The sequence below is a fragment of the Netta rufina genome, assembly GCF_964035555.1.
Source record: "Netta rufina genome assembly, chromosome: 8".
NCBI lineage: Eukaryota > Metazoa > Chordata > Aves > Anseriformes > Anatidae > Netta > Netta rufina.
In genome coordinates this window covers 6,572,060-6,596,253 of record NC_140131.1, presented here as the reverse complement: position 1 = coordinate 6,596,253, position 24,194 = coordinate 6,572,060, and the positions used below count along the sequence as shown (strand labels likewise).

Sequence of the window (24,194 nt, the reverse complement as noted above, 5' to 3'; positions counted from 1 at the left end):
AATACGTGGTTTCTCTAATGCACATACACCATGATTTACAAAAGAAATAATATCAGTAACTCCAGAAGCTTTATAACAATTTGTGAATGGAGAAGTATTTATGAATGGGAGCCAGCATATTTGAAACATTTGTGACAGCTGACAACTGAGGAGGTCCTTGTCAGTAGCGGCATTTTTAAGCTACATAGGAAACAACCCTGGCCAGGCTTCGTGGAGGCTAACGATTAGAACCCACATTAGTTAAAAAGGCAGAAAAATATCAGAGTTCTTTTTCATAAAAAGTGATAGATAACTGCTCATAGAGCTGATAGTTTCATAGAGTTGATAGTAAAATTCTTACCACTAATTTGCTATGAAGCTGTAGCTTTTAAACAAAGTCTTGATGTGAACATATGGCAGGGAGAGGTTGCCCTGTTTTTCTAGAGACATTTTGCCATTTCTTCACTTTTCAGGGACTGACTTACCAGCTATGCAGTCCTTCTAACCTGATTTGTATTCAAGACAATGTAACTGCTGCTGTCCAACATGTGCGAAGGATGGCACCTCTGGTGAGGCATACCTATTAAGTTCAACCATTCACACTTTTAGAGCAATGTGGTATTGGTAAAGCTTGAAAGAATCCCACTCATTTGTGGGCTGTAGCTAGCTTTAAAGCACAAAACCAAAACAGGGTTTGCTGGGGGAAGAAAAAGGTTCTATGGCTCAAAAAAAATATTAAGAACATCTGGTCTGGCCTCCCACAGCGCTGATCAAAAAAGTTCACAAATAGCCTTCCAGAAATATAGTGCAACTGAAACGGAACTTTGAGGCCTTCCGAAGAAAACAGAACTGCTGACAGGTTCAAAACGATTCAGATTCCACAACTTCCCTAAACAAGTCATTCCCTGTACCAGAGGGGATTTACCCTCACTAAGAAGTATTCTGCATTTTTTCCTCATCTAATCCTAAACCTCGGTCTTCTTCATGTTATGTTTTTATTGAATTGCATTAAAAAGCTACTGGCCACCAGAAATTTTCCCACACACACTGATGAGCCACAAACATATCACCTCTGTATTTTGTTGTTCAGTCTCTCAAAAAGCTAAATTTTCAAAACATTGTCATTCTTTTGAAGAAATTCCTCTGGTTGTTCTTTTTGTTTGTTTGTTTTAAATGTGCACTTCAAAAATAGACAATTTCTATTACTGGCTCTCAGAATTTCATTGGCTTGCATGTTAGGCTGCAAACACACATGGTAAAAAAAACAATTTGAAAATTGACACTAGTGAGCATTTTCTCTCTAAGATAATATTGGCAAATATATATAGTTGTAAATCAGATTTTAGGTTAATAAATGTATGAATCCAAAATTGGTATTAATACAACCTAAGGAAGAACAGAGGAAACCAGAGCAGGGACAAGCCAGGAGGCAGTGGGAGTAAAAAGGAGTTGAAGCAAAAAACGTTTATCTATTTAGGAAACAGATTGTGCTTTGACACATCGCACAATTAATTCATTCCTACAAGTGACATGAGTAAGACACTCAATTTCATCATGACAACGCATCTTAACTGACTGTTCTTGACAGAAGGAATTTACAGTAAATTTACAATAGTACCAAAAAATCACTGAAGAAAAATATCTGCTGTCTTGAGAGTATGACAGAGACTACACAGTATATATGAACTTGATTTTCTTAGTCACTTGAAATCATTATCCTAATTACCTTAGAAATAATTTTTGGAAACCAAAGGTCTGCAGACCTCTAATTAAAACGATTTTTCTCAGTACAACCATACAGAAGGGAAGGATTTACATCTTTATCCCCATCAAAATCCTAGCCAAGGTCCAAGTGCAAACTCTCATCTTGCCACTCTGTCTCTGTATTGTTCTTGAGCCTTCCTGTCTCACTTCCCTGCCTCCATTAAGAAAAAGCCCTTAGGATTCCCTCTATAAATCAAGACCTACATGTATAATGCCAATTTGTCATGGCTCCCACGCCCTACAGATCTGCTGTATGCTCATCTACTAATTAAGATGAGCAAGAGTATTTTGATCTCAGGATGCGAGAATATACAGTTTCCTGAAACACCCAGAACACAAGACAGATCTTTCACTATCTTGCTGTTAATAAATGCACCCATCTGAGATAAAGAATTGAGGGGTTAAACAATATTAGAATAATTTTACAGACCTGCTACCGTAGATTTTAGCAAAACAAACTACATTACCTTCTATTTTTTCCTCTTATGTATTTAGTTGGCTTAACAAAAACAAATAAACAAAAAAACAGTAAGCATAACAACTGAACCTGAGGCAACTGTAGCTATCCCTCCTTTACCTACCTCTGCAGATCTACTATTTCGTTGTTTAATGTATCAAGTTCTTTAATTGCAGAAAAATCTGCTACAGAATTGAGTCCTTGAGTACCCTGAAAGATAAAGAAAACATACTGTTAGTTTATAGTTTATGCAGTCTGACAACTATCTTCACTTTAAAAAATAGCTTGTACTATCACAAGAAGTAACAACTGTTCGTAGCATTATTTTGCTAATCTTTAATCTTTAAAAAAATGTTAAAAACAGTCTAAATTAACAGAAAAAAAATGCTAAATTAACAGGAAACACCATACATCAAACACATCTAGTAATTCAAACAGTTTATCTCCTGTAAACTCTTGAAAGCACGTCTTCCACAAAAGGACATTTCATCATACCAAAAAGTCTTAACTGTAAAATACATTTCACTTTAGAACTACAGCTTATTACCATTCATTTAAAACCGTTTAGTTTGTTTACTACTAATATACATATTTCTTCAACCCTGGTGATCCTCCTGTTGCAGAGTATAGACGCTTCATTTGCAATGCTTTAAGTCGTATCTACGTAGGTTAACACAAATCTCCAGAGTACTGACAAACTTCAATAATACAAAGTCATAGCCCATGAGTTCTTATTTCCTTAATATCTTTATAATAAGACAATTACTATGATACAAATTATTTCCATTTCAAAAAAGTATATATAAAAGACTACAGAACAAGTTCTGAAGACACAAATTAGCAAATACTGTAATTGTTCTAGTCTGCCTTACTACAACATGAACATATTTAGGAAGCCAGAGTCACTGTAACTGTGTTCTATAATACATTCACTCCTTGAAACTTTGAATAAAGTTAACCGGGACAAACACAAAGTTCAGAGGAAAGGCATATACATACAGTTAAGAGGCAGGTGATACCGCAAAAAGAAAAAAAATAAAAATAAAAGCCTAACTATATATTTTTTCAAGCCTATACTGGGGGAAAAAGTAACAAAGCTTTGGTCAACAAAAGACCTAACCAGTAAATCTGAGCACACAGCAGCAGAGAATATTATTCAGCAGAACTACACATTATTCATGCATATTTTACTAAAGCAAATGGCATGTGTTAAAAAAATGCAGCTATTCTTAAACTGGTTAGTGTACAGCTTCTCAAACTGGCAAAATAGCTATGAAGTTCAATTCTATCCTGAAAAAATCAGAAGAGTTTTGCTGAGTTGCTCATTGTGTTCTAACGAGGAAGTTTTTCTTTCTCCTAAGAAGGAGGAAGGAAAACTTGGTGGTATCAGCTACAACTACAAATTCTTTCTGTGCTTCTCGCTCTAGTCAATTGAAGAAATTCTATGCAATAATTCAAACTTCAACAAAACATAGTACAATCTCATCTTCAATTCTTCATAAGAACTTTAGGGAGAGAGGCAGTCCACAAAAGCCAAGTTTAGCTTTAATTTTACAAGTAAAAAAAAAAAAAAAAAGACAGGAATTGGAATTACTTGCTGCCATTTACCACACTGCAACACCCATGCAAGCAACACTTCAGTTTTTAACTCAAAATAGCAATAAAAGTCAATTCCTGTCAAAATTCCAGAAAAGGAAATTGCATATAAAGTTAAATTTTATGGCTAGTAATACAAGCTCAAGGTTTGTGACTACAGACAGTTTTAGGTAAAGAAATGGCAACAAATACTAGACTGCTGCTCTGTTTCCAATTTATGGCATCTGCATTCAAGCTTCACAATTGAAATAAAAGTCATACTACTGTGGTAATGAAATTCTGTAAATAAACAAAACTTCAGAGAACAGAATTTGTATGCACGTATATTGCTGAACATCCACCAAGAAGGACAGCAAGTTAACTTTCCATACTTCAAAAATATAATGGATTACCATCATAGTTACTGATATTCCTGCTACTACTCTTATATAGGTGAGTCAGAAGAGGAAGCCTAAGTGTTTTTTTTACTATTTAAGCCACACCGCTTCAAGAAAACAAGCTAAAAATCTGTTTCTGCACACTGCTCTTATCCTTTGGTTCAGTTCTTGAACAATAATCTTGCAAAAAGAGTTCTTTCATATCAACCAAGAGGGCAGCATCTCTTTGGAAAAACCTCAAAATGAGCTAAACCTCCAGCTCAATCTAGTAAAATTAATTCTTGCTGAGGATTTACAAAGCTAACTAGAAGGCATCTCTTACCTTCTTTCATAGTATTCTTACTCTTATGTTTTATGTTAGCAGTGCAAAACCACCGCAAAATTCAATTGATCTCTGTGACGACAACGTACATAGAGTAGCAGTAAACAATGCTGATCTCATCTAATGTGTTCTGACCACTACATTTTCTGAAATATAATCAGCAAAACCATGGGTATCAGTCCTAATGGAAACTGTCAACTGTCACACCGGGCTACTACTCTCTCATCACTTCCCCAGCAATTTCAACCGAGTAATACAAAGCATCTTCTCTTAAGTTTAAGCAGCACACATTGCCAACACATAACAGCCACAGAAGTCCACCCCACAAATCATTTTCTGCACAGGAGCGAATTAAGGACACTATGGCAGTTCAGATTTGCAAAGCACCTTGGAATTCTTCCAGATGAGGAAAACTGGAAAACCAGCAATAATCTGAGACAGCAACATGTTATGACACTTCAGTAAAGTGCTGTGCTATTTCAGTGATTATTTAAGAGTCTTAGAAGGATGTTCATTATTAAACCAACAGACAGTAAATATTAGAAAAGCAAAGATTCTCTAACCTTGAGAAAGCAGAGTTAACAAACTGACAGAATAATAAGGATGAAAAGCAGAGTGGTGCAGAATGGAAAAAACAGTCCAAACTAGAAAAGAGACATAGAAAGGAAAGCAAACATACAAAAAAGATTAGTAGAGTTGCAAATAAAGCAATTACTTTTTAAAAACAGAATGTAAAAAGAAATAAGATACCAGTTACAGAAACTCAAAAGTAGTGCCAAATTTTGAGTTTCTAAATTTTTTCAGGTGTAAATTTCTCATTCTGTTCAAGAAAGTTGTAGAATTAGGTCAATGTTTTGCACAACCAAGAAAAGGTAACAAACATAAGACTTTATGATGTGTAAAACAAGTAGGAATTTGCAATGACCTCTGCCATTCAGATAAATATAACTTGAACTGCTGAGATATAGTCTACTGTTGGATTCAGATAGATGGCAATCAACAGGCTATGAAGACATTTAAACTATCTGTGAAGAATAAAATGGTGGATCATTTACTTTTAAAACTTTAAGTATTTAAACTTTATTCAGTTTTGAGACTTTTTGAAAAAGAGAAATGCAAAAGAGGTAATTGAGAACACATTAGGACAGCAACATTTAACTTGTGCGTGTTACTTCAGATGCAAACTAAGATTTCTTTAGACAGGAAAAGAATTATTCTTTCAAAATAGAAAATAATGCTTTCTCAACATAAGATCTCTCCGCTTGGTTGGCAGGTGTAATAAATGACAGCTTCATTTCGAAACATGAATGGAGCAGTGTTTTGTCACTTCTTTGCAATCAAGACTTGTTTTCTTCCTGATGTTATGATATACTTAGGTCTGCCAGTACTTGAGGTGTTTCCTGTGTAGTTTTTGAAATTAACCTTTTTTGTTTGAAATTTATACCGAATATGCCAAACCTGTCCTTACCTTCTGTAAACTGACATTTCTGTCTGAAGGTGGAATCATCTCTGGAGTCAGAGCCTGAGGTGGATCAATGCCCTTTGTTAATTTCTGATTGATTAAATAGAAAGCCAAAGCAAACTGTTCCTTTGAAAGCTTCCCGCAGTCCTTTATGTCACAGAGAGCCCTGGACAGAGATACACATGAAATAAATCATACAAGTTTCCTGTACTTGCGGTTATTTAGAAATGTAACAATTTCTACTGTGTGATCTCCTCTCCTAAAAAAAAATGCAACACATACGTACAGCAAGGAAATAAATAGAAAACATTACACAAACATAGAATGCAAAGAGAAAGTGGTTGTGCAATTTCCACAGCTGTTACAGCAATTTTTCGTCTCGTAAAAGGCAGAATCAGGACTGAGTCATAATACCAGAATATTTGTAACTGAAGTTAATGCTGAACTAAAGCACTTCTCACAGCCAACACAAGTTTGTCTAATTTTTCTGACTTCCCTAAATAAAGTTATGCTAATCATGCCTTGAAAAAAATGACATTTTTCCTACCAGTGTCGTGAAATAGTTTATACATGTAGTGGGGAAAAATTTAGAAAAACACACCATCACACAGCGGGTGTCATTACTGACTATAACGAAAGATAAACGAGTCACAGAGTTATATGGGCCATAAATCTTACATGCTAAGAATTTTACACAGATAATCCTCAGATGGCTAGTTGCTGTGCATCTGAATGCTGATACATTATGTTGCCTTAAATCAGGTATTCAGCTAAAGTGTAGTATTTGTTTGTAACCATCTGTTCAGGTTCTTTACCTCCTCCAGCTAGGAAATAACTCACAGCATAAACCTGTTCCTCACCCGCCACTTCTGTCCATTACTAGAAGCAAGTAAGTTACCACTGTTAATAAAGATGCCACACTATCATATACAAAAATAACAGCTTCCACTTTTCATGAGAAGTGCTAGGAAAGAGCAAGAACCATGCCATCGTCTAAACAGCTGTCAAGGAAAAATAATCCCTACCAGATATGTGCAAGAAGAGCAGAAGGCAGTCCTGTCTTCAAGAATAGTTCTCTGGCTTCCACACCTGACACAAATCCATCCATGTCCTTGTCAGTTTTCACAAAGATCTCATCGTACTTAATTTTGTCTGCAGGCGATACAACCCACTGAGGGGAGGGAAGGGGGAAGGTAGAAGAGGGGGGAAAAAAAAATAAATGCTAAGATAAAGACAGCTCTGTCAGATAGTTATATGCTTTCAAAGTTACATAACTCAAGGACTATAGCACATATTTAAAAAGTAGTATAGATGCCTAGTTTATGAACCAGTTTTACTGCCCAAAATAGTCCTGTACAGACATCCACATGCAACTCCAAAAGCAGAAGTATTATAACAGTGAAACACCATGGATGATTGATACTGCTCCACCTCTTTGCCTATCCATTAGAAGTATTCCTTGAGGTCCATATCTCCTAGCACTGAGTTGTGCCCTCATCACTGTACTCAAAGCCCTGCTTCCAGGCTGGCTCCATCCATTTTATTCCTCTTTACAGCTGGAGAGCTTTAGCTGCAGGGACTGAAGAACTGGTCAAGCATGGAGTTAACAGTTGGGACGTTCTAAATTGTAGGTTTGAAGCTCTCATCAATGTAAAGATGGGAACTAGAGCCACAAGTCTTACTTCAGCAATTTTTCCAAATACCATACTATTTATTATACAGAGATAGGGTGTTTGTTTGTTTGTTTGTTTTTGAGTGAAAATGGCTTCAGCTGCTGCATACGTGCATGCTCGTGGACGCTAATTAATTTCAGCGTATAAACACACAATATATGAATTCCAAATGGTACTGTACAAAAAACATACACCAAGACGCTGATCCAGAATGGCACTGCTTTGTAATACATATTGTACACGGGCTTATGTCAGTCAAGCAAACTGACAGATGAAAACCTTGGAACCTCCAGAATTAAGATGCTGATTTTTTTTTATTGATCACTCAAATACAGGTGCCCAAATATCCAGGCAGCATCTTATGCATAAAGTACTACAGTTCTTACCTCAGATTCCCTTCTCAGTAATTTCTTCTTTTGAATATAAACAGTAAATTATAATCCACTTGTAAAGACACATTCCCAATTTCTGGATTCTAAAGTGACCAGGATTAAGTAAGATGCTTTTCTGGGTGAGTTAATTTTTTTAATCATTACATTTAGAACACCGGATCTCTGTATTTATGTGGATATGCCAGACCTTTAGTCTTCTTTTATCCATAGCTTTCATTTATCTATTCTGCTTCTCTATTCTGTTTTCATTAATAACTTTTTCAAACTACACTCATACACAACATACATGTACGTACACATGCATTAGTACAATTTGTTTTAAAAAGTGGCCATATTCAAATCAGTCTTCAGCCAGAACACTTACGTTCTGCCTAAGTGTATTTGGACTACATTCACAAACTGTTTCCTTAGTAATCTGACCTTTGGGTTGCACTTCATGTTTTGAAATAATTTATTTTTTAAATATCTGAAAAATCTTTACTAAATAATTCTTTTATCCAACCATTTATATTTGAAGGCATCTAAAAACAGTAGAAGATAAATTTTGTGCTATCCTTTCTCTTAACCTGGTTTTCCCATCAGCCTCCTCAACTTTATCAACAAATCAATAGGACAAGAAGGAAATTAAAATCGTATATCAAGACGCTTCACATAGGCAGACCTCAAAGCACAGCATTAAGAACAAATCTTTCAGCCCCAATTCACTTCAGAATTGTACCTGTGATAATGGTGTTTTGGCAGCTAAAATGCCTACAGGTGGCAAGGACTGATGTGAATCTTTGGTTGATGTTGAAGATGGAATTAATGGCATTGCTCCTGGAACACTAATGGGTTTTCTCTTGGATAGTGGCACCAAAGCTGCAGGCAAGGACATTGGCACTGGTTCTTTCTCCAACGCACAATACACCAAAAACATTGCCTGAACACAAAAACAAACCATGTGAATACTGGAGAAGGGGGGGACGACACTAGTTAAGACATAAATTTGTAGCATGTTTTCCATTATGTTTTCTGTTATGTTTCTCCTTTACAAGCCCCTTGAACAGAGTTGCAGCTTATTGTCTTCCGACCTGCATTTTTTATTACTACTTATTTTTGAGTCTCACATTAATTTAATACTAAGACTTGATTAAGGTTGTAAATAAAGGTAATAAATGAAACCATACAGGCAAAAGTTAACATACAACTCATCCATTTTAAACTCGTCATTAGACTTCCAAAATCCCAAAACATACTTACCACTGCAAACTCATCGCGATCCAACATTCCATCTCGGTCAATATCACTCAATTCCCACACCTACCAACCAAAAGCAGAATATAGGGATTTTTGCCAGAACTGTACTGTTTGCCTATTTACAACCTCAATAAAAACAAATGTGAGAACAGCCTCCCCCAAGTATATCCAAAGTTCTATTAATCTAACAGCATTAGTTTTCAGTGAGCAATATACATTCATAGAAACCATGCAAAGGAAGAGAATCTGAAGATGGAGACAGAGTGTGCTAATGACACCCTGTCCTAAACAAAGTGTTAAAGCATACACAAAACTGGTACATTAACAGTAAGATGCAGTCTCTATCAGAATATCAAAGATTATTTTTGCATTTTCTCACTCTGTAAGACAGTAGTTACAAGTTAGGTGCATTACTACAAACAGTCTGAAAAACAGACAATGCTGAGTGTTGCATAGTTATCAACTGCAAATTAATGATTAATTAAAAAGATTCTTACTCGTCCTAAGATATCCACTGGCAGTTTTGAGTTAAGGAGTACAGGTTTCACCTTATCCCCTGACAATAGTCCATTAATGGGATTTAGGCTGTCAAAAATAGCATCGTACTTGGCCTTGTCTTCCAGCTGCAGGAACAGAAGAAAAATACTAATTATGGAAACAATCACTCACAGTTTAAGAAGCACTCGTTATTTCAGAAGTAGTAAGCTTTTTTTTTGACAGATTTTTTTTCTGTATTTTCTTTTGAGTCATAGGCTCACACAACACCCGCTGAGATTTAGTCTTTCACTTATTTTCATAGCTTCAGGTAACTATTCTGAATAAATCAGATTTTTCCCAAGGTTTCCCAAGTGTCATTCCCTTCCCCTAACCCAATCAAATCAGGTCTACTAGACCAATTACAGATTTGACAGAAATGGCAATTTGTCATACTTTGTGAACTATAGTTACCAGCATCATATTTTTCTCAAGATTTGTTTGCTTGCAAACCACATCATAGTTCTAGATCACAAACCAATATTGTATTTACCTTAACAGCCCATGGTACGTCACTTGATGCTGTTGCATTGAGTAGCAAAGGACTGCTAGTATCAGTCTAATGAAAAAAAAAAAAAAAACAGGAAAAAAAAACACATCAGAAGAGAACTGGTTCTGACCTTTCAAAATAACTCCCTTATTTGAGAAGTGACTTCTTCTCAAAGTCTGTACTGCATTTTAGTCACCCATATCTTAAGTGAAGAATACCAAAACTTAGAATAAGAAATTTAAAAAGTTTTTTCCATTAAGGAAAACACTAATAGAACAAATACCATATATATTCTAATTTTACACAATTATATATTTAAGTCCCTGACCAGAACACATAGCACCTTACTCTAATTCTGGATTGTCCTGTTTTCCCCTGCCCTACAACATCACTTCCAAAAATATTTGGTATTTATACTAAACCCTAATTGTTATCTTCAAAGCAGTTCTTATTAATGAGTTAATATGATCATTTAAAATAAATACATCAGTCTTACAAATCTTGGTGGAGGAACGGGCAAATTAAGACTACTCAGGGAAACATCCAATCCATTCTGCGCACATGCTACAAGTCGTAAAGCCACAAAGAACTCCTACAGGAAAAAAAAAAAAAAAAAGGTGAAAATTTTGTTACATTAAAACACACAAGTTTATGAAGAATTAGGAGCTTTTCTAGTATCGTTATGTAAACAAGGGCCACAAAGGGCTGGGGGGAAGGAGGAGTGGTATGTGTCACAAGATGACAGTGAGCAGCAGTCAAAAACTGATTAATTCTTCTGGCAAAGTAAAGCTTGTAATTACTAGCTCCAAGCATTTAGTAGGTTCCTGGCTAGTGTAATCAGCTCTCCACACTATGTTCTTCTATGACAGAGCGGTGAAATCTGAAGTAGCAATTACAGCTGTTTATCTTGAAGGAACTGAGCTAATCTCAAAGGTGACAGTTGACAGAGGAGGAGGAAAGAAACATACAGCATACAAGAAAGGTGAACTCAAGTAGAAGGCTAATGAAAGATTTGTTTAATAGATGCTACAATCATCTTTTCCTACCATGGAATAAAGCAGCTAGCTCTCTGCAGGCCATTATTTAAGTAACTGTGCTTCAAACCATCAAACAGAAACATCACATCAGAGCTTTTCAGCAGATCACACCGCATGCACCACTGATATGGAAGTCTGACTGACACTGCTCATAGCTGCAGCTTTGAAAGAACAGCTCCAAACAGAATGAACTGATGTGAAACCCACCAAAACTAGATCAAGAGAAATTTTGAAGATTTTACTAGAATTTTAATTTTGGCATTACATTCCCCCCCAAGATTCAGAGGAAAAGTTACCTTAATACAGATCATTAGACCTTAAATTACTCCTCAGTGGTACTGCACAGCTACGTAACAGCTCATTTTGTGACTTCAAGAGAAATAAATGAGGTAGCTGAAGGCTGCTTAATTTATTGTAGCTTACAATGAAATGGGGAGTACATACCTGAAAAGAATCCCACTATAAAAACTGCTTTCCTGAACCAGAAATGTTAATGTTTATATTTTTTTTCTAGATTTGCTAATGCATAGAGTAACTTCATTCATCATAAAACCGTACCTGTTTGTTCAGGATTCCTTTGCCATCAGTATCAGCTAAGTCCCAAATCTAGAACATAAAAACAATATTCACAAAGATGTTCTACAACATTGAAAGGAATCTGGCAAGTTCTCACTCAATTTAACGATGATATAATTCTTGGATGAAAGTTTAGTTCTTAACTTCCATGATAGAAGTTACTTATGGTGACAAATTTAAATATTGCTTTAATTTCCATCACAAACAACATACACATTGCAATAAGCAGAGCTGCTCAAGTTTGAAAGGGTTAGATAGCACAAGTGAAAACACGTTAGGGAAGTTCATGTATCCTGTGCTACCACTCTAAGTATTTTAATTTATAAAGGATACTAACTAAAGCAAGAGACAGCAGAGTTAAACAATTGTCATTAAATACCTTTCCAAGTACCAAATCTGTCAATCCAGACTTTTTCAAGAAAACAGCTGCATCAGAAGCTAACACTCTTCCAGTATTGGCAGAGTCAACCTAGGAGCAGAAAACAATTCATATCACAAAACAGCTTTGTAGATTAAAAATATAGATAATCTTCAAAAGCAGTCTTCCTATCCACGAAGAACTGAAACTATGTAGAATTTGAGACGTGATAAACATTTCAAAGGACAGAAAAGAAGCAAGAGAGAATGTTTTCTACACTTCCTAGAGAGGAAGAAACAGAACCAAAATTGAAATTGTACCAATAAATCTATGTGCATGGAAAACTGAAGGACATGCTAGTAACTTAACCCCAGCATTACATTTGCTGGTACCCCCTTCTGAAGCCCATTGGTTTTTAAGTGCTTGCTGACCACTGAGTCATCATGGCTGTCTTTGGATTAGCCTGAGAATAACTAGCGTGAATGATGCTTCACACAGAACAGCAAGACTGAGTACATACAGCAGAACACTTGGTGATGATGCAAAGCCATCACCTACAGCCCCACAGATTTCTTTAAACAAAGCCTATATTCAATATTATGTTTCAAACAAAAATCCAATTTTCAAAGTTCACGCATGAGGTGCTCAAAGCAAACACCTCCCGAATATGTGTTTAGAACTAGAAAGCAAAAGACTTGCAGAGAATTTATTATTTGCAAAGTATGCTGAAGTGGATAAAGATTGAAGATTGTCTTCTCTGCTTCTAAAATACATCAAAAAACTCCAAAAGCATTCCTGAAAACATTATTTAATAGGTTTGAAACAAAAGATGTTTTCACTTTCACAGCTAATATGGCTGATTAGGAGAGGTTGTTAATTAGTTGTAAATCATTTGTTTCTGTTTGTGTCGGAGAGCTGTTCATAATATAGGCAAGGAGTTGCCAAGTCACTGCAACAAGTCCCATTTTCAGTTAGAGGAGCCCATCTTTCACATAAGCCAAGTACTCTTAGCATCCACTCAGAAAACCTTTAACCTAGGATTTTTCTTAGCTTTCAAGAAAGTCAGAGCAATACAATATCATCTGTGTTTATTTTTAATTTCCTAACTTCCAACCCAAAGGAAGGAGATTTTGAGGGAATTAAGCAAGCTTCTTACTTAATCTGATGTGGATACAGTTTCTTTTCTGTTCAAATAATTCCTTAAAATGAAGGTGGTAGGGTTTTTTTTTTGTTAAAAAAAAAAAAAAAGTCTGATTTCCATTTCTTAACAAACTATTGACTCCTGTATGCTGGGATGGAGGTACTTACGAAGTATTAAAATAATGCAGAAAATTGGCTTATGCTTGACCATTGCACTGAGCAGATTGCTGGTATTTATCAGCTTGGTACAGCTTTCTTCCCACCCCAGTGTGCAAAAGGCAGGAGTTGTTTTTTTCATAGCTGTATCAGCCAACAACTACCTTGCTGCAAATTGTCTTTTATGGGGCCAGAAATGATTAAAACTTTAAAATGTACGTGACCTCTTTAGGTCACAAGGTAACAGTGAAAAGTATTTCAATTCAGACTCATCAAGAATTCAGCAGCAGCTCAGGCATACTGCTTACCTGTTACAATGCAGCACAAATAACTGCCTGCTAATTTATCATACATATTTAAACGTATCCTTTAACCTCATGCTGTTTTGAGCATCAGTCTAGGTATGGTCAAGCAAAAAAAAGGAAAACCAAGAACTTATTCAAAAGAGAAATATCCCTATTGAGAGGTTAAGGTTTCAACCGCATTCTAAGTACAAAGCCCAGGATTTAATTGCCATTTCACAATACACATTATGTAAAATGAATGACTAACTCTGTGACAGAAATGGCAGAGTACTAAGCATCAGAGCTATTTCAGGTGATGAATTTATTCTCAATTTGTATGGAATGCTCTTAGGTGCTTCTGGTATGAAAGAAGCAAGACATGCTCTGCTACTACTGGAAGACAGAGGGAAATGTCTTTCTCACATGGCTATTCTGAAAAGCTGACACATCCTTATAAAAGGGGGAGAAGGAAGAAGTCATCTAGTGCAACTGGAAGTGTTTAGACATAGTACATTCCAAAGCTACTCTTTAGGAAAAACGCTTGCAGAAAAAGCATTTGGCTGAGCAAGTCAGAAGACTAATCCCACGGAAAACAAATCCACTGGCACAATATAACGAACAGTAGCATCAGGTTCAAGGAATCCCCGTGACCGTACGCTGCCAGACAACAAACAGTGCTCTGATTTCATCAGGCTGTGTAAGCCAATGAATGCAAAATGTTAAGCGACTTCAGAACCAGGATCACACCTGTGCTGAAATTCACTTTCTGTACCCATCTTTTGGTTTCACACGTCAATGGTTAAACAATTGCAATTAAGTGGAAGAGACAGACAAGTTATGTGGCAAAGATTATGCGAGGCAGTGACACAGTCAGTAGCATTGGGCTAGGAAACCTAACATGGAGAAAGACGAGTTCCTTGCCTTGTGACCTTGTAACACTCACCACAATATGGGATTCTCTAAAGGACTTTAATTCCTAGGGACAGATACACAGTAGGTCTGTTCATCAAATTGAAAGACAATTTTGCAAGGGTGATACTATCTCCTTCAACCTTCAGGAGCCATCCCAACTTTGATCAAGGTAAACTCTCTCTTACTGTTCAGCAATTTCAAAACTGCTACTCCCATTTAGTGGAGAAAAATCCTTAAAGTAAGAGCTCAAACTTTTGAGACATCACAGGCTGATCCAGTTTTATGCACTTGAGAAACGGATTAATCCTCTAAGCACAATCCAAAAGGAGTGTTGATAGGAATCACGGTTTTCTTTCTTCCCTAGCAGAGCAGCTTGCATTCTAGTGTTGATAACCAAAAGAATTTCTTAAATAAAAAGGTCATTATATGCACTATATCCTGTCTTACAACAAACCGACAGGAACATTATCAGTTGCACAAAAGGAGAAAAAGCATCCTACTAGGTTTCTTCTGAGATTCGATAGCTATTGAAGTCTTTATATATACAGGCATATTTTTTATATAATTCATTTAGGCGTTTCTTTAAACGTTATCATATATCTGTCATTACATAATTAGATGTGCAGAATACAAAATATTGATGTAATACAGTAGCTTAAATGGCCTTCTTTCCAAAAAGCTATATTTATACAAATTCGTACACTTTACTGTTGCAGGATCTAACTATAACAGATAAGCAATGAATAAAATTCCCACGTCAGAAGATTTATCTGTTGAGGGGAGCTGCAAGAACTACACATTCATTTCAGCATTCAGTGGCCTTCCAACCAAAGTTCACCCCTCACAGCAACTGGTAAGAACCTTGGGGCATACTTTAAAAGAGACTCAAGTCTGACATAAACCTATCAGGACCGCAAATACAAGAACACCAGCTTCATTTGTACAAAGGAAAAGGAAAAAAAAACATATCCCCGCAGTATTTAGCAAGGATATACTCCATTCCAACAGCTAACAGTCTGGTATAACTGTAAAGTAATGGATGTCACACACACAGCAGTTTGCTAACACATTAAGTCATCTTATAACTACATTTATACTGATATAGCTCAGACCCAAGTGTTAGTTACTACAAAAATATATTGTGAAGTGTTTGCCTTGGAATTCAGTCATTGACACACTGCTAGCCATGCTGAAGTCTAGCATGGAATAATATTCTGTATAAAATAAATTTCATTTTCTCAACAAGAATATACATACCTGTCGGTAGAATTTCTCATACACAGGATTTGCACTTGACAGCTATACAAAAAAAAAAAGATAGAATTAACCATAAAATCCATACTTCAACTGTCTTCAACCTATATAGCTAAAGTTAGAAAACACTTTTTCTGGTCTTCAGGGAAACATGAAGCATTTATATAATTCTATTCTGCAAAACGATTAGGACTATGACTGCTCTTTATACAGTAACTTTTAGAAGACTTCTTTTCTGGAGGCAGCGATACTAACCGCTATCAGATTACTATCAGACGGGTCAGCAGGCTAGGCAGTACGAGACAGCAATTCCTGAGTGACATCAAATACAGACAAACAAGAAGAAACCTGAAGTGACACAGTCTAGGAAGTGCTCACTAATAAATACAAAGCCAGTTTTATTTCATTATCTACTACCTCATTCTTTAGAATTTAGTGCCATACACAACTAGTCTGCAAAATTTGCAGATACCCAAATTAGTTGGATTGACAAGTAAATCCAAATCAATGATGCCAAAAAAATATATGTTTTAAGGTCTTTTTTTTTTTCTCCAGTTTGAATCATTGCCAGAGATCACTTCTGCCTTAAATCCACTGCCACCTACCAGACACTTAGCGTTCACCTAAACTTAGGAGAACAAAGATAAAATGCCATCTTTGGTAAAGGCTTTTTTTTTTTTTTTTTTTTTTTTTTAAATTGAACCATTCTTAGAAACTCTATTCAGCCAAACAAACAAACAAAAAGCCTGAAACCACAAAGAAGTTAGTAAACTAGTATCTGTTCCTGTACCAAGGACCTTTGGTCAAGAGATTCCCCAGAAGTGTACTGATAGGGTTCCCTCACTTTCCCTGAAGTAAGAGGCACAAAATTAGATACTGCTTTCATGAAGTACACGCTGCATGAATTGTGTATTGTGTGCATGACTGGGTGCATTTATGAAGAGGGTGAGCCTAGAATCATTGCAATGGGGGTGCCGTTGCAAGCCCAGTTGGAAAACATAAGCACAACAAAAGTTAGTGAGTTCCATGTCATAAAAAAAATTATTTTGAATATGATCCAAAAAACTAGAATTTTCCTGCCCCTTAAGAGGAATGTGATCTTAAAGCTCTGGGTCACACGCACAGACCTTTGCAGAAACTGAATCCAAACAAGGTAGCTTCTCCTGGTTTAAAGTTTAGAAATTTGCATTGAAAGACGGAAACCAACAATATGCTAGGCTCTGCCAATCACAGAGCTAGAGAAAAGGCTTCACTACAGCACATGTAAATTGCAACTATTTAAATACAAACACATGTTTTCCTATAACAACAGCTAATGAAGCTGCCAGACTTCCACACATGCTGATTATCAAAGAACATTTATTGAGAAAAAATATTTACTGGGAAACTTTGGTTTCAGAAACTATTTAGAAAAGGGGGCTTTTAGTGTGATCCTGTTCAAGTACAGGAAGCGTGCTGTATTAACAGAGCACCTCACGAGGCAGATGGCAGAATAGCTAGAGATAACAGCAGCACCTGCTTTCAGATCTTTAAACCTGAATATTCAGCAAGAACGCTGCCCCAGAAGCACTCCGTTTCTAAGAGCCTTGCAGCATTGCTTGGTCTCTACTTTTGGGGGTTTTTGTTTACTTCTTTGGGGTCACGGTGGTAACAAAATTCCACATGCTGGGAAACCGCCATCAGTACCCAAAGGTTTATTGTTTCAGCCACCACCTAGGCAGGCATTTACATACCCCTCAAACCAGCCTGACGAAATACATTCACGCTTTGCCAGACCTGACCACCGCAGCACCAACACGCCACCACTTTCTGCCACTTTCCAGCGTGCCCCAAAGCATACTTATATTTACTGAACGACAAATGCTCTGCTTACCAGCTCAGCTACAACTTCAGTGGCAATCTAGAGGAGCACTTCTCCTGAACATTCAGATATTTCCTAAGTTCATTAATTCATTGTAATGTAACAGCATAGACACAGAATCAAATTAGAGCTACGACCAAAATAACTGGAGCAACGTTGGCCAGCACACACCCTCGAAGTATCAATCCATCATCCCTCTTGCCCAATATCCCCCTTTGTTCAGCCAAATGTTTCATTCTTACAGCCAGACCTATCACTGTCACTCCTGGAAATATCGAGTCCTGCCACGAAAACACTAAGTGCAAAACAATCTCTTCATTCAGCGCTTGGAGCACAGGCCAGCAATTCTTGTTGATTTCATTAATGTGTCCAATACTCATTTGACCATCAGTATCGCTGTAATAACTGGAATTTCCTGTGACGACAAATAGAATAATAGTAACAAAAAAATTCCCAGACTATTTTTTTTTTTTTTTTTACTAGTTACAGACTTATTTTTCCTGCGAAGTATAAAATAAAAGATATAAATGTCTGGGATATTCTTGATCTTCTGAGAGAAGAAGAAAAACGCTGCTCTACACCCTCTAAAGCGCTGCTGTAAGATTTTCTAGTCAGCGTTCTTTTTGTGGGATTTATAACGCGCAGTTGCAGACAGTAAATTCAACTTGTTTTCAACGCAGAAAGGAAGGAGGGAGAAAAGGTCAGATTCCACTGCACACAAAAATAGAATTACGTTATTAGGATTCCCTTCAGAAGTTCATCACTTCACAAGAGTCATGTCTGCTCTAGTAATTACAGCCTTTGTGACAAAACCAGCTTCAGAACACTAACCCAGGAAATAAAAGCCACCTTCAGGGACACCTGCCTTTTCATCTTGTGGTGCCAGTCAAGGCTTCGTGCCCCCAGGTTCTCACCCCCGGCACACTCACATTTAGGTGTAACACAACACTGCTGCCAGGCTGGCCACCCCGCCATCCGCAGCCTTCCTTTGCACTAAGTTAAAGAGCCCAGGGTGGGAGGCTGTCTACAGAGAAAAACAGCTTCCAGGCCAAATGACACAACCTGGCAGTAAGTGTCCTGCATGTAGACAGCCTCTTGCTCTTTCCTGGGTCCCAGGCAGCCTTAGGGTGGCAAAGAACTGTTCCTCTGCAGCACAGCACGGACCCTGGCTCTCCACTTCCGAAAAATAAAAAGGAAGGAAGGATAAAGTACAAGTAGTTCCAAGGAGTTCCTCTCAGCGCTCTTCCACCACTAAATGCAGCTCCCTCAAAGTTTGAGAACGGCATGAAATTAACCCAGAAAGACAAATGCAACATCCAAGGATTATTCCGCCTGGAATCCCTTCTACAGCAGTGTGTAGGAATACAAGCAAGAGCTAAACAAGTAAGGAAAAATAACAGGCAGAAAGCCAAAAAGCAGGTAAGTTTAAGGCAAGCTGGTTTTTATTATGATGCCCTTTCCAAAGGACAACAAAACGTTTTCCTGTTGTTTTTCTCTCTTATTTGAAGTGCCTCACTGCAAAGCTTTCTACCACTTTCTGTTCTGTGACCAAGAACAACCCGACTTCAGCTTGGAGTCGATGTGCTTGGTTATAGGACATACACACACAATGCGTCCCTTGAAAGAAGGATCTGAATCCAGCCTTTGTGTATTATTTTCCCCCACACACACTATAAAACTTCCTCCAAGTACTGTCTTTTTATTACTACACTGACATTGGTACTATTAGTCTCACAGACACAGAGGGAGCTACAGAGTCACTGTTCCAGGCCATACAACACAGGACCAAAATGACAAGTATTGGTGCACATTCACTTGTTTCCATCCAGTCTTAGATTTTATCCCACCTAGGTGAAAAAAAAATCCATGCTGCTCCTCTACAATCACTTGATGACACAGCGTTAAATATTCCAAAACTGTTAAACAAGAGTAGACGTTCTCTCCAGATTTATGTGCTCGTACTTTAAGTAGCTCATTCGTTGCTGCAATCACATTGTTTCCCTTACATTTATGTTGAGGACATTTAACAGAGCTCTTGAGTGAAAGCTTCCTTGAGATTAAAGTTTTCCCCTACAGCAATAACACAAGATAAGAAAGTATTTATAGCAAATTTATATGCACATATATTGCCATGCACTTCAGAGTCAGAACCTTCATTCCCCTTGAACAGCTGAAGCATGCGCAGAAACTCTGCCACCTTCTCTTTGCGCAGATGGCTGTCACTGCCTAATTAAATATGGTTCAATTCCATTTTCAACTCACTACAGGAAGCCTCTACTATCTTATAATCAGTACTGAACAAATTCTGTAAAATGTGAAAAAGCAGCTCCACGGCCTTTCAGCTACTATCTAACATGGCTGGTGCGCTATCAATCAAAAATTTAGTTCTACCTGCTTTTTAGGAGAGGCTGACTGGTCATGCACAAGCTTAAACACACATAAACACGTGCACACAGTCAGATTTCTTCATCTTTCATAGAGGACAAAGAGGAACACCAGACTTCTTACTCCTGTAAAATAATAATAAAGATCAGGATCCTAGTTCTATTATTATGTTGATTCCTAACAGAAATAGAAAGTTTGCCACAAACCCCAGGTGAAAAAGAATTAAGTGACTGGTAAGCTTTGCTTTTTGGCTCTGCATTACATCATACCCGTTACTACAAGACTCATTCATACTGTATTTACGTCCTATATACTCCAGTAACTGGCAATGCATCAGACGGGTGTCCACTTTAGCCTCAGTTATAATACAGTGCATCCCTTAGACAAGGGAACACAGCGCTCTGGACCTGTGACAACATATTGAAGTCTGAACTGAGACACGGGGCATGTTACAGGGTACGTAAGGGTCACTTGTTACGTGACCGCCTTGGTTATTCAAGGAGCTCAAAGCTACTTTTTAAGGTGATCACCACTTTTTCACAAAAGGCGTATTTCATAATATCAGGAAAGCAAGAAGTTATCTTTCTGTTCTCCCTGAATACTTCGGGAGAGACCCACCTTAATTTCCTCAAACTTTCAAACACAAACGAGCAGTTTCTTTGAACTACCACTTTAATTTTCAGTGGCAACAGGAAGTTTTTGAATGTCCACATTGCACCAGCCTTCAAACATCGCCCACACTCTTAATACGTATTTTCTGCATCTTCTGTCTTCACTTCCTTCCTCTGTAAATTAATTAAACCAGATAAGCAGCCATATTTGGAAGATCAAAAATAAAATAAAATTCTTCTCATTGGCTATAGCTTAATCTGAGTTTCCCAACAAGGGATGACTGCTAGATATGAACAGTTCCTTCTCACTGATGCTGTTTCCAAGCTGAAGGCAACCACAACAAAACATTCACTTGGTACAAGTTTTCTTAGAAGTTCCACACTTAATTCAGTTCTGCTCAGACCACGACACTCACCCAGCAAATGCAAGTGGCAACAAGATATTGCTTAAGGGGTTCAAAATTTGGAGAACAAGATACTTCAGATTAAGTATATTCATTTTGCAACACTCTTCAAGCATGCTTGGTGTCATGAATTTCACTACAGCTACACAGGCCTGAAATATTTCTACTTATCAACCAACAGAAAACTCCATGTTACTTAAATGAAGCTGTAACATTCAAATAAACAATGGGCAGCACTCTCAGACACCGCAGCTGCAAAGCCATCTGAAAATACCCCAGTCTGATTTTGGAAACACCCGACTTCCTCGTTGTGTTAAATCAGTCACAACCACATGGGAAGGGAAAAGAAAATCTGAGACAACTGTGAGCTCGGCTGCAAGTCAAGCAGAACTGCCTCTTACTCTCTGCACGTTGTTTACAACAGAAAGCACCATCCTGCACAGTTTGTCTTGCTGGTGTCAGTAATCGATCTAACTGCAGCCAGCAACCATCCCTCCCACCCCCATACTCACTTTCACTTCCTCACACTACATCGAAATGGATTCAGAACACTTCAGACTTTTCGTAACTCTAAAATGCCTGAAATTAGAGCCCATATTGAAGAAATGATCTTTAGGCTTGCTTGACTTTCTTAGATTATTTTTACTCAAAGCACGCTCCTCCTCTCCCCACTCCCCAAAAAAGAACTCCCCACACAAATGGTCAACAACAACAGAAATAGCTTCCTCAATTTAACCGCTGGTGTAAGCTGTAGTCACAGTGGTTTTAAGGACACTGGCCATTTTTCTGCTCCCGTCAATGTTATCACATTTCTATTTAGTCCCCGTTTCACGTGACAAAAAAAAAAAAAAAAAGTGTGTAAATTCTACAATGAAAGGATTACACAGCCTGCAAGCAACGTTTCACTGTAGAACTGTATCAGGCACTCCTCCCCTCTCCCCCAAAAAAGGGCCAGAAGAGCCCATACCCACAGAATAGCCCATAGAATTAAATTACTGGTCTAGGAAAACTTTGTCCTTCTTCAACAAAGGCGTGCTTTAAACATTTTTCTTTTGCTTGAAGACCGTTAAAAAAAAAAGATACAGAAAATGCTAACCTAACATTTTTGACTATCAAAGCATACTTTCACAGAGAGTACTGTTACCTTCACAAGTATATTTCTTTTATTTCTTTAGACCTTTAAAGACATGCTTTCTCAATGTATTTGAGAACACTGAGTTCATGTTTTCAATGAACAACCCTTTCTTTTCTTGAAATGGTTGAGGATTTCCTCACAAGTCAGCTACAGAATGGAATAACTGCCAGCTGAGTAGTCTGGCTCTGAACTTTTTGGTTTCCTCATGCATGTGTAAGTGAGTCACACTTCTTTACCAGCTTTTACATACGTGTGACAACTGACGATCAGACTGAAGCATTCCAAGCAAGGAGCGTGTGCACTGACAGGCCTGCCTCGGGCTTGTGTCAGGTAGAAATGAGAACTTCTCGTGTTCCTGCTACATGAAACAAAACAGTACCAGAAGTACAGTCTATTACCTAACAAATCTCTGGAGAATACGAAGCAGTCTCAACAGGGTACAAGCACGCACATGGAGGAATTCTACTACCATCAAGGAAGAAATTCAAGCAACAAAGAGGTTTAGGCAAAGAGGTCACCTGGACACTAAAGATGCCAAAATTGTCCAAGCTCTAGGACCATGCAAGGTCCTTCATCACAAGGACCTGCAAAGCCCTTCACCATTAGGCACCTGTAAAGCTAGCGTGCAGAAGGGGTGCCCCCACACCACACAGCCAACAAAAAAAAGAAGTAAAATGACTTCCAAGGCGATGTCTTTGGAGCTAAGACACCGCTGCAACAGGCCTTTAAGCAACACCCTCGCAGCTGTTCTGCACCCAGCGCAACCCCAGCACCCCCGAACCCTGCCCGAAAGCTCCTCAGGCACAGCCACGGTGCCCCCCACGCCCCCTCCACCACGCGGGGGGCAGGTTTGTTTGCTTGTTTTTTCTATTTTGTTTTATCTGCGCCCGGCGCCCGCTGCCTTTCCCCGAGACAAAAGACCGAGGGCGCTGCCAGCCGCGGCCCCGAGCTCCGCGGGCTGCCCCGGGGCAGAGGCACCTGCGGCCGGGCGGGGATCGCCGCGACCCCCGGGGCTCCCCCTCTCCCCTCCTTCCCTCACACGGGGGGTCCCAACCTCCCCACACGCCCCCCTCAGCCGCCACCTGACAGCGCCAGCGGCCGTTAGGCGCCCGTTAGGCGGCGGGGCAGGCTGAGGGGCGGCCGGGGCGGCAGCGAGCCGCTCCGCTCCCCGCTCCCCAGGGGCCCTGAGCCTTCGAACCTCCTGCCCGAGGGCTGAGGGAGGCGGGCGGTACCTGCGTGAGGGAGAGGTGGGCGGCCATGCTGCTTCCATCATGCACCGGCCGGGCCGCAGGAAGGACGCGCCGCCGCCGCCCGCCGCCCGCTGCCCAACTTCGGCAACTTCCCCGGCCGGGCCCCGGGCAAAACCCGGCGCCGGATCCGCGCCCGCCCGCCCGGAGTCGATGGAGTCGGAGCCCGCCCCCGGGGAGGAAAAGCGGGCGGTGGAAGCGGCTGGAGCCGGAGCGCGCGGGAGGAAGCTGCAGGGAAAAGGCGGAGCCGGGAGGATGGTTGGTGCGGATCGGAGCCTGCCGCCTTTTCTTGTGTGGGGCTTTGTGGGTGCTTCTCGCCTGCCAAAGTGTTATACCCCGCTGGGTTAGCCATCAGCTAAACCGTCCCAAACTATATGGCTGTGGGGTTTTGGTTGTGACAGAACTGGGAACGGGGCCCAGAGGAAGCAGCGTGAGGCGGGCAGGATGAGCTGAGCCAACGCGTCCTCTCATGGCTCCACACAGCTGGGGTCAGCCCTGGCCTCCTGCCTCTGGTCCTGCAGGAAGGGAAACGCTGGCCAAGGCGCCCGTCAC

At 39.0% G+C, this 24,194-nt stretch overlaps 1 protein-coding gene across 7 annotated transcripts in view; it reads right to left on the bottom strand.

Moving 5' to 3' along the window:
- Positions 1 to 23,723, bottom strand: part of EPS15 (epidermal growth factor receptor pathway substrate 15) — a 46,691-nt gene extending 22,968 nt beyond the window's left edge. For all 7 annotated transcript variants that reach the window (XM_084291040.1, XM_084291042.1, XM_084291043.1 and 4 more), the window contains exons 1-12: positions 23,628 to 23,723; positions 16,003 to 16,044; positions 12,275 to 12,364; positions 11,878 to 11,925; positions 10,779 to 10,874; positions 10,286 to 10,351; positions 9,756 to 9,881; positions 9,262 to 9,321; positions 8,741 to 8,941; positions 6,983 to 7,128; positions 5,964 to 6,123; positions 2,325 to 2,410 (exon numbers count right to left, since the gene is read on the bottom strand). In XM_084291040.1, coding sequence (XP_084147166.1) covers positions 2,325 to 2,410; positions 5,964 to 6,123; positions 6,983 to 7,128; positions 8,741 to 8,941; positions 9,262 to 9,321; positions 9,756 to 9,881; positions 10,286 to 10,351; positions 10,779 to 10,874; positions 11,878 to 11,925; positions 12,275 to 12,364; positions 16,003 to 16,044; positions 23,628 to 23,654 — 1,148 coding nt within the window. In that variant the 5' untranslated portion in view covers positions 23,655 to 23,723. The remainder of the gene's footprint in view (positions 1 to 2,324; positions 2,411 to 5,963; positions 6,124 to 6,982; positions 7,129 to 8,740; positions 8,942 to 9,261; positions 9,322 to 9,755; positions 9,882 to 10,285; positions 10,352 to 10,778; positions 10,875 to 11,877; positions 11,926 to 12,274; positions 12,365 to 16,002; positions 16,045 to 23,627) is intronic.
- Positions 23,724 to 24,194: the final 471 nt, after the last annotated feature.